This window comes from Taurulus bubalis (genome assembly GCF_910589615.1).
Source record: "Taurulus bubalis genome assembly, chromosome: 1".
NCBI classification, from domain to species: Eukaryota; Metazoa; Chordata; class Actinopteri; order Perciformes; family Cottidae; genus Taurulus; species Taurulus bubalis.
Genome location: NC_136589.1, coordinates 16,015,291 through 16,025,719, shown reverse-complemented (window position 1 = coordinate 16,025,719; position 10,429 = coordinate 16,015,291). Strand labels below are relative to the sequence as shown.

The window sequence follows — 10,429 nt, the reverse complement described above, 5'->3', positions numbered from 1 at the left end:
TTAACAGTGTAACTTAAAAATATAACAAGTAGCAAAACATAACATTATATAATGGCGTATAACAGGGTCAAACAATGTGCCATAAATACAACACTTAAACATGCGTAACGTGATTATGTAACAGCCGTTACTAGCATAAAGAAAGAACAACCAGTAAATTTACGTAACATTATGTTTAAATCATACGGTCAAAGTTTTGGTTTCACGCGGGACACAAACAGCAGTATAAGAAGTTATGGTCGTTATTGTACCACGAAACTTTCACTAACGGTCGTTTGTTGCACTACGTTGCTCTGACTGAATGCAACAACGTCCACATTCAACATACCCGAGGTTTGCAGAGACGAACAATGACAAAGGTTGTTCTTATCGTCTGCCCAGTACTGGTAAACTGAACACGTCGTCCAGTTTGTAACTGGGACTGTATGCGAGACATTTAAAGTGTCTGGAGACATTTAACAGGATGAGTCAACTGTGTGTCATATGTAAAAACTAGGGATTTCTACTTTAAAACCACCTGCTATCAGCTTCCAATCCATTTATATACGTGTCAACCACTCGTCAACAAACTAGTCAAACATGGAGCCGGTAAACAGGTCAGAAGGAACCAAAACTACATCAGCAGCAAGAAAAACAAACACAACATCTGCACGTCTTCAGTTTAGACCAATGTTTGGTCTTTGAAGGTCAGCATCTTCTTTTGTCCTTCCTAACTGGAATAATATCTTTTAAAACTGTCTACAACATTATGATTTATATAAAGTAAGAAAATATTAATCGTCGTCTTTTGGTTAGCATAGAATGAATCATTTGTATCTACACACGTTGCCGCCATGTTTCTACAGAAGCCCAGAACGAACAAACCAAACAGTGACTTGAGAGACGTTCCACGACCGACCTGCTAGAGAAATTTCAGTTGGTTGCAATCAGCAGCTTCACCACTAGAGGTAAGCAGATCAAACACGCAGCTCGGCAAAACGAAAACTTTCATCTGTATTTTTTCTCCCCAAAAAAAGTAGAAACTTTATTGGCGGCTAGAGTTCAAGCAGCGGAATCAAACATCAGAAATATTTTGTGTTGCAGAAAGAAAAGAATCTCCCCCCACCCCTCCGTGTCCTTCTGTTGCTTCTTTTGTCTTTTGACTGCTGGTCACCCCATTTAACATGGGACAGATAGCATCAGGCCGGCAGAGATTGGGTTCCCCGGCAGCTTCATTGTTGGGGGGTGAGGAGGGGGTTTGTGTGTGTGGGAGGGGGGGTTCTTGCGTTACAGTCGGACTCGTTTAACTCGCAGCCCTCTTTTAGGAAATGAACAAATTGCTGCTGAAAGTCTGTCTTTGTTGTTTCGGCGGGCTGATCTAAGAGCAGCTGACAACAAGCAGCCTGGAGAGAGAAAATCACAGCGACGCAGACCTGAGATCAGCCGATAGGATCTGCTGCTGCTGAACTCTGAGGAGTTTGAGCCAAAAGTGTGGAAGCTTAAACTGATGCCGGGTCTGATATTCATATATTTACGGCAGTTACTGTCAGAAACATGCAGCTGTTGTTGATATTTTTCAATTTGGTGCCAACAAAAAAAAGAACATTTAAATTTAAATAGTTTTTCTTCCAGTGGGAGTATTGAAACATAACTGGACAATAAACGTCTCCACTAGAAGCCTGGATTTGGGTTTCTGACGGCTAATATTTGAGATTATGATCATCACTTACGCGCAGACTTCTTTTAATATCTTTTGCTTGATGTAAAAAAAAAAAAGTTCTCAGCATTTTTTCCTCTTTAAAGAGTTTTTAAAACTGGATTTAGAGGGAAAACAGGACAATAAAACTGGATTGAAACCGTAAAACAGATATTTCAGATTTTTACATCATAGACCTGCAATGATAAGTCGACTTATTGATCAGTCGATCAACGACAAAAATAATCAGCAGCTATTTCAATAATCGATTCATGTCAGAATTTTTTTTAAACTAAAATATCTTTGGGTTTCTGACATTATTCACTATTTTAACGATCAATCCTGAAAACAATCTATAACCAAAATGATCTCTTACTTTCAGCTCTACATGACATCACAGTCTTCCAAATTGGCGCCAAAAGATTTCATATTTTATAATAATTAAGTTTCGTTCAGAGAAATTACACCTGATGGGACTCGTTCTGGTTTTTTTAAAACCAGAACAGAAGCCTCTAAATTCTTTGACGTCGTTAAAATTTAAATAAATATTAAAACTTCTCAGAACTTTCTTCATGTTGAGGAACTAAAAGTCCAGCTGAGGAACCCGGATGTGAAGAAAAGCAACATAAAAAAAACATCTACATTTACTGTCACTAAATCTGGGCAACAATTTTGGACCCAAACAGGTTTCCTCCAAACCAGAACCCGCAGAGCATCATGGGAGAATGACGTCACCCGTGGCTGTTTCAGTCTCACAAAACAAAGACCGGCGAAGCAAGCAGCAGGTGAAAGAGACATCAGAGACCAGCTGAGAGATTATTGATCAGCAAAACGATCAGGAAATCATAAACACTCAATCATTATTATTATTATTATTGTTATTATTAGGCTCGTTTGTTAGAGCTGCGCCTCGCCTGGAATCCAGACGAGAGCAGGCGGCGGCAGCAGGAGGCGTTAACAATAAACTGCAATCAAGTCGGACAGTTGTCAGCTGCCTTCAAAGTATACACAGGAAGTCACAGAACCAGAGAGCCAGGCGTTTCCCATCATGCACTGGGCCAAGCAGTCGTTTGAGAGCAACTGCAGCGACTGACTCTGAAATCCACAGCGGGCTTGGTCTCGTGAGAGTATCATTGACCACGTGTGCATGACGTCAGAGCAAGTCGGGACCAAGTCGGACACAAATCTAACCAGCATGCATTGCGTGCAGATCGCTGCCGATCGATTCTGCGCAGAACTGGCTCATCTCCAACGAGCCTATTGTTATAGTTTCAGCGTGGGATTCTTCCTGTCATTCGGCTTCGTGTCTGACCTTTGACCTACAGCACCAGCAGCTTAAAAAAAAAAATGTTTAAAGATCATGCATTTAAATACAAATTAAATAGAAGCATATCGGGATATAAAAAAAATAGATGGAATATATTAAAAAAATAGTAAAGTTGTTGGAAAAATAATGAAGGACTTCAGAAAAGAGGAAATGCGCATTTGTTAGCTGCAGCTTTGACCATTGACCCGCAGACAGACAGCAACTGGTCTACAAACATCCTCATTTCCTCCTCAATCAAAACCATTTCAGCCAAAAACAAAACACAAGTTTTCCTTTTTTTTTATTTATTAAATGTCACTTTACGTCTTGCACGAGCACATGCGCATGAATTATGGGGTTTCCACAAAAACAACCAGACGAGACATGAAAACAAACAGCCGGACAACAGAAATGTTCCACAAGACGTTGTGAGGAGAACAGCAGCTTTAAACCCGCAGCGATGTGTTCACATTCATCTCCGGTGAGGAAGAGGGGGGGGGGGAAGCAGCTTCAGTCTGCACTCTCTGACTTGAAATGGTTCTATAATGCGTCGCAGAAACATTTCTGAAACATGATTAATTATAAATCAAACAAACGAAAACACGTGAAACGTCCTACTGCAAAATACCCGGATAAGATTATTTTAGGATTCAAACTGCAGACGGTTTTCAGTTTGTCGCTGCAGAAATAAATAAAAGAAACAGAAATCTATGTGATGGAGATTCTAACACGGATCCAGTCTCGTGCGCACATGAACTGAGTCTGCGCAGAAAGCAGCCATGCGTACGTTCAACGAATTCTGCTTTTAGGAAAAAGAGAGAAATCTGCAGGTTTACAGGTGAAACTTCAGAATGAGTTTCACACTTTAAATGCGCAGAAAAACAACATATAACAAACTCGGATTCTGGTTGAAGTCTGACTGAAATGACAAACCTGAAGGTTTAAAAAGAAAGAAGATTCAGAAATCAGATTAGATTTCATCTGTAAAAACAAATAAAACAATTAAAAACCGCAGCAAAATGAACGTCAATGAACCAAGAAGATCAGACACGAGATTATTACTTTTATATAATTAAATAAGAGTAACAGGGACAAAACGCACCGGAAATCAAACCGAAAGATACGTATGTTTAGAAGAATACGGTTTAGTTTTAAGGTCAAAATGAAATACAAAATTAAACCGAAATAAGAAAAAGATTCACTAGAAACTAGAAATACACGCAGACATAAAAAGCATCAGAAGTCTCAAACTGCACAAACTAACCCGCGTTTAAACAAACAGCAGCAGCTGAACACCGGAGGACACCAACGTGACCCCGCCGAGCCAGAACCAGAACCAGAACCAGACCTTGAAACAAAACTATCAGATCCGATCCCCTGAGCTGATTATTTAAACCAAACGAGGCTGAAAGAGGAACGCGCAGCAGCAACATTCAAGCATGAAACATCAGAAGGACACAGGAAGACACACGACGTCTCGTGAGGAAATGAAACATACAACAACAACAACAACAACAACAACAACAACACAAACAGCTGAACGTCGGACTTTTTTGTTAGAGAAAAGACGGAAAGTCTGAGAGTTTAAAGATGAAATATAAAACGTTTGGAAAGGAGCTTCGGTTTATCTGTAATAACACGTATATGTAAGTCACACACACACACACACACACACACACACACACACACACACACACACACACACACACACACACACACACACACACAAGCTGGAGCTGAAACCCTTCCTGGCAAAAAGTGCAAGAAATCTGCAAGGATTTCAGTGGTTTAAAGTTTGAGGATCGAGTTTAAAATACAGAAACCGCTTCATGTTAAATGTAATGATGGTCTGCGGGTTTGAGTCCCGCACAGGGCCCCGCACCCCCTCAGGGTTCACTGATCCACAAGGAGAGAACGCAGAAAAGTCCGCCGGGTTCCAGCGGCCTGAACGCGACCTCTGGTTGCACCACTTGACACAGTTTGAGTTTGTACGTCTTTACGACGTAAAAAGCTTCACGTACCCAAATTGCTGCTGCTGCTGTGTCCGTGCGTGCGTGCGTGCGTGCACGTGTGTGCGCGTGTGTGAGCGTGTGTGTGTGTGTGTGTGTGTGTGTGTGTGTGTGTGTGTGTGTGTGTGTGTGTGTGTGTGTGTGTGTGTGTGTGTGTAAACAACAACAACAACAATCAAAACAACCAAAAACACAAACACAGGAGACTCGGGGGAAATGTCAGTGACCAGCTTGGTGGATTTAAACTGTCTTAAAAAAAAAACAGTAGATCTGGTGCAGAACCGCGTTAACAAAACCAAAAATGTAAGCTTGAATCCAGAAAAAAAGAGGCAATTTTACACTGAAATTTAAAAATAATAATGAAATAATCGGATGTAAATGTAAGTCTGTTGTGTTTAAGTACCTGGTGATAAAAGCAGTGACAACACGGACGGCAGGAGTGAAAGAAGACAAAAGGATTTGCGTTAGTTATGAAGGTAACCTATTCTTTTATTTTTATTCTTTTTATGATTAAAACATTTTTTTCTCTTTTTTTTTTTTACTTTTGTAAGCGACAAACACGGGAATAAGAATAAGACCACAATAGTATCACAACCATGAAAAATTGTTTTTAGAGACGACAATTAAAGGACAATCATTCCAAGTAGTATTAGATATGAGGCATTTTCTTCTGCTGTCAAACAAACGGAGTTTTTTACATTGTTCTTCATTTTGGAAAAGAAGGAAACCCCAAAAAAAATTCAAATTACAAATAGACATTTTCTTTTACTAATTATACCCCAAATAAAAGAAAGAAAGAAAAGAAGGAGAAGAAGAGGCGTGAAGGTCCGCTGTTAGCGGCGATCACGTCCACAGCCAGAAAGCACATGACAGGCGGCACCGCGGAAAATATCCATCTAGCAAAACGAGACATTTACGGTCAGAATTCTGCTTCAAATAAACAGAATTCATCTGTTAAATTTACGGTGTTTTCCAACGCAGCTCAACATTTAATCTAAAAAAATAAGAAAAACGAGACGGATTTAAGGCGAAGTGCCTCCAGCGGCACCAACAAACATTCGCTGAAAGGAATTTGAAATCGGCGCCCACCAAACTCCATTCAGATTTCTGCTAATTTAAGGAAAAATGTTCCAAAGACTGCAATAAGAAAAGAAATCTCGTTTCAAATGGACATTTTCTGCAGCGAGTGAGGCGGAACTCACCCCTCTGTTGTCTCACCCTCTCACCCCTCTTATAGTCCTGCAGGCCTCGTTCAGCCGAAGGACTCTGGAGTCACTAAAAACCGATTCTTTGGTCTATAAAAAGTACATGAACATTTTTTTAAACTGGGAAATGAAGGGATGGAGAAACAGCCGCGAGACTTTAACGGCGGGAGAAAAAAAAAACATTTTACTGTCGTAAAAAAAACGTATGAGACCTGATAATTCTGCAAACATGCGGGTTAGTATTATTATTATTATTATTATTATTATTATTATTATTATTATTATTATTTTAACCGGCTGTTTAAATCTCAAAATTAGATGAAACTATTTTAAATACACATTCTATATATATATTTAAAAAAAAATGTAACGCCTCCTCCGACAACAACAGAAACATCAGCCTCCCATCGTCCTCTCTGTTTTTTTGTGTGTTTCTTTTAGCTCAGGTCACATTGCACGTCGCTGACTGACATTATACAGAGACAAACCCGGACACTTATAGTAACAGACATTATGTACACAGAAAGTAACTGCAGGAGAAGATGGAGCAGAAGAAGAAGAAGAGATAATAATAATAATAATAATAATAATAATAATAATAATAATAATAATAATACAAAAATACCTGGAAACTTCAACGCTGCTTTCTGCGAGTTTCTCTGCTGCTCTTTTTTTGTTTTGCAGTTTAAGTCTCTCCTCTTTTTTTCTATAGTAGGTAGTTTATAATATTTTTTTGTTTTGTTTTGTTTTTACAATGTAAATGTTCAGTGTAAAATGTTCCAACTTACAGTTCCAGTCATTTTACGGTTTTCACTCCTTCGGGGTGGAATGGGGAGGATGGGTGGGTGAGGCTATGAGGGGTGAGGGTTTCGGGGTGTTAGTGTATAAGCGGGTTGGAGGTCGAACCCTGGTTTTGATGCGTAAAATAGTCAGACAAACCTCCGGAAAGTCCCGAGGAGAAGGCCGGCAGAGAGCCGGACAGAGCCGGCCTCAGAGAGTCACAGTGCAGCGAGGAGGCGGACGGAGCCTGCGGGGAATTGGAGGCCGAAGCCCGGGCGGCCTGCAAGGAGCCGCCGGACTGCGCGGTCATGGACGGGTGCGGCACGTGGGGAAAAAAGTAACTGGTCTGCCCGGACAGCAGGTTGACCGAGCACGGGTTGAGGGAGTACGTGGCCCCGGAGCAAGGCACGGAGAGGCCGCAGGGCACCGCCGAGGCCGCCAGGGCCGCCGCCGTCAGGTGGTGCGTCGCGTACGGGAGATCCGAGCCGACCAGCCGGTCCATGCTGAGCCCGTTGGAGGACGGGAACGACGGGTGGCTGTTGCTCATGTTCTGCGTGAGCATGGTGCTGTATGACATGGGGTGACCCGGGTAGCCCGAGGAGGTCCCGTTGTAGCCCAGGGCGCCGCCGGCCCGCGGGTGGTGCAGGGAGAGGAAGGGGGACATGGGCCAGTACAGGGAGCCGGCGCGGTCCATGAAGGTCAGCCCGGAGGTCAGCCGCGCGCCCCGCTTGAAGGCCAGCTTGGCCCGGGACGTGGTGGACCGCCGCCGGAGCTTCCCGGTGGTGCCGCCGATAAAGACGTCGTCGCTGCTGGGGTCCAGCATCCAGTAGTTCCCTTTGCCCGGGTCGTCGTAGTGCCGCGGCACCTTGACGAAGCACTTGTTCAAGCTGAGGTTGTGCCGTATGGAGTTCTGCCAGCCCTGCTTGTTCTCCCGGTAGTACGGGAAGTTCTTCATGATGAACTCGTAGATGCCGTTGAGGGTGAGCCTCTTCTCCGGGCTCTGCCGGATGGCCATCATGATCAGCGCGTTGTAGCTGAAGGGAGGCTTTTCGTACTTGCCGCTCTTCTTCTCCCCGTCCTTCCCTCCTCCGGCGCCGCCGTCCCCGTCCTTCCCCTCCTTCTTCTCCTCCTCCGGCTTCTCCTTCTCGTCCGGGAAGCTCTCCGGGCTCGAGGAGTCGCTCTTAGAATCCGCTTTCCCGTCCTGCTGCGCGGCTGGGAGAGGCACCTTCTGCTCGGCTTCGTCCGCGCCGCCGCCGGGCCGGTGGATGTGGTGCTGGTTCTGGTGGTGGTGCTGCTGGTTCAGGCGGTTGTTGTTGTCGCTTTGCACGGCCTCCGGCACCAAACTGTTTATAGTGAACGACGATTTAGGAATCATTTTCACCTCTTTGCGCTCTCCCATATCCAACATCACCGGGCAATGAGGGGGGAAAATGGCAACGAGCAGAAGCGACGAACACAGCTGGGTTTCAATCTGTCCGGTCTCTGCCCGCGAACCAGGACGGGGAGGAAGGAAGGGGGGAACGATAGGAAGGAAGAAAGTATAGCCCAACAAACTATTTCATGTTCGGTTTGGGAAGAAAAGAGGAAACACACACACACACACACAACACACATGTACACACACATCGATAGGATACAGATAGCTGCAATTAATTAGGGAGCCGCAGCCACTAAAGCAAGTAAAAAACATTGGTTGGACCTTTCCAGTCCTCAGCCAACCAGGGGGACATTAGTATTAAATATTAAGGCTTCCTCTGCGCTCTCAACCAATCAGCGCGAGCGGAGGGAAACACACACATCCACCAACGCTGAGCCCGCTGCAAAAAGTGCCGGACTCTTTCTTTTCTTTTTTTTCGTATGTCTTATCGAGTGTTAAAAAAATAATAATGTGATCAAAATAAACCTGGAAATATCTCGAATTGAATTTGTATTTGTCTCCGAAGAGAGACGTTTGTTTTGTTGCATTTATTTATGTGGAAACTTAAGTCTCCAGCTCACATTTCAGTCTCCTTTTAAAGCACAAATACTTGATTTGTTTCATAAATTCAACGTTATTTAAAAATGTGTAGTTTGTCTGTCGTAATTCTGTTTTTTTTTCTGGATACAAAAAAAGAGACTTTGTGTGATCCAAAGTGAGGCGCCAACACAGAGACTTTTTGCAGCGTAGAAAACAAACGCACCCCTATCAACACTCCCTGCCTCCCCCTCCCCTCTCCCATTCTCTCCCCCACCTAAACTAAACCCGTCGCTGGAAAACACACACCGTGCGCGCGTACACCCAAATCCCCGCCGCTCCTCATATTTACACTCCTCCGATTCAAATATTCCCCCCTTCGCCGTGTTCCAAACTGTTTACATCAGACTAGCAGAGAAAATAAACAGAGGAGATGGGATCCGGAGGGCACGCGGACACGGTCCGGACACGCGGAGGTGATTTGTGTGTCACACTGATCGGCTCAGAGCGGCTGCGGGCTCTTCCTCCAGAGCCGCTGCTGCGTGCGTAAAGATGCGCTTAAAATGCGCGCCGGAGAGCTGGCGTCTCGTGCCGGGGAGGTGACGGTTCCTCCCGGCGGCTTCGTGCTGGAGGAGAATTTACCTCTAAAGGCGAGAAGGAGAGAAGGAGGCCGCGCGAGGAGACTTTAAAACGGGAAACTAAACACCAATATGTTGTAGTTTTATTACTGATGTTTATGAAAACATGACATATTATTCATAACATCTGAAGAAAGATTAATTTTATATTTACAGCTGGATTTATTTCCTTTTTTGGAGAAACATTTTGACACACATTACATCTTTAAATCTGATGTTACTACCAAATACTACTTCTGTGTCTGCTAGTACTACAGCTACTACTACTGGTACCACCACCATAAAAAAAGTACACAACTATACTCCCTGGTGTACTTCTGCTACAATAATACACACTGAGGTCACACATTCGGGTTTATTCTCATGTATATTCATACGTTTATTCTAAAAGGCTGATTCCAGGTGATGTATGACACGATCATTATTTCACCTGTTTTGTGATTTGTTTCCTAGATTTTCTGCAGTGAAACTAAATTATCTTTCGAAGTTTAAACACAAAAAACCTTTCATATTTAACCGAATAAATAAATAAAATGTGAATAATTGAAATATATGATAAACTGGATTAATGGAGTTGAATTAGATATCTCAGTATTTCTCAGAGCTTTGCTCTGCGACTGTAATAATACTGTAATGTACTATCAGTGCTGCTGCCAGTACTACATAGTACACCACTATCCTACACCACTATAGTAGTATACAGCATTTTTCCTCTAAGTTATGAATCATGTTTTCAAAGAAATATCAGAATACTACAATTAGTAATAATTGCTACTAACAGTATTAGTACATAGAAATGATCATTTAACCACGTGACCACTAGGACTGTAAACACGTGACTGTAAATAAGCACTGATGCTTC

At 43.1% G+C, this 10,429-nt stretch overlaps 1 protein-coding gene across 1 annotated transcript; it reads right to left on the bottom strand.

The window, feature by feature from the left end:
• Positions 1–7,072: 7,072 nt before the first annotated feature.
• foxg1a (forkhead box G1a) lies at positions 7,073–8,383 on the bottom strand (the record flags this gene model as incomplete). Its single annotated transcript, XM_079230336.1, has 1 exon — positions 7,073–8,383. The coding sequence occupies one exon, from the start codon at positions 8,381–8,383 to the stop codon at positions 7,073–7,075; it is 1,311 nt and encodes a 436-aa protein (XP_079086462.1).
• Positions 8,384–10,429: the final 2,046 nt, after the last annotated feature.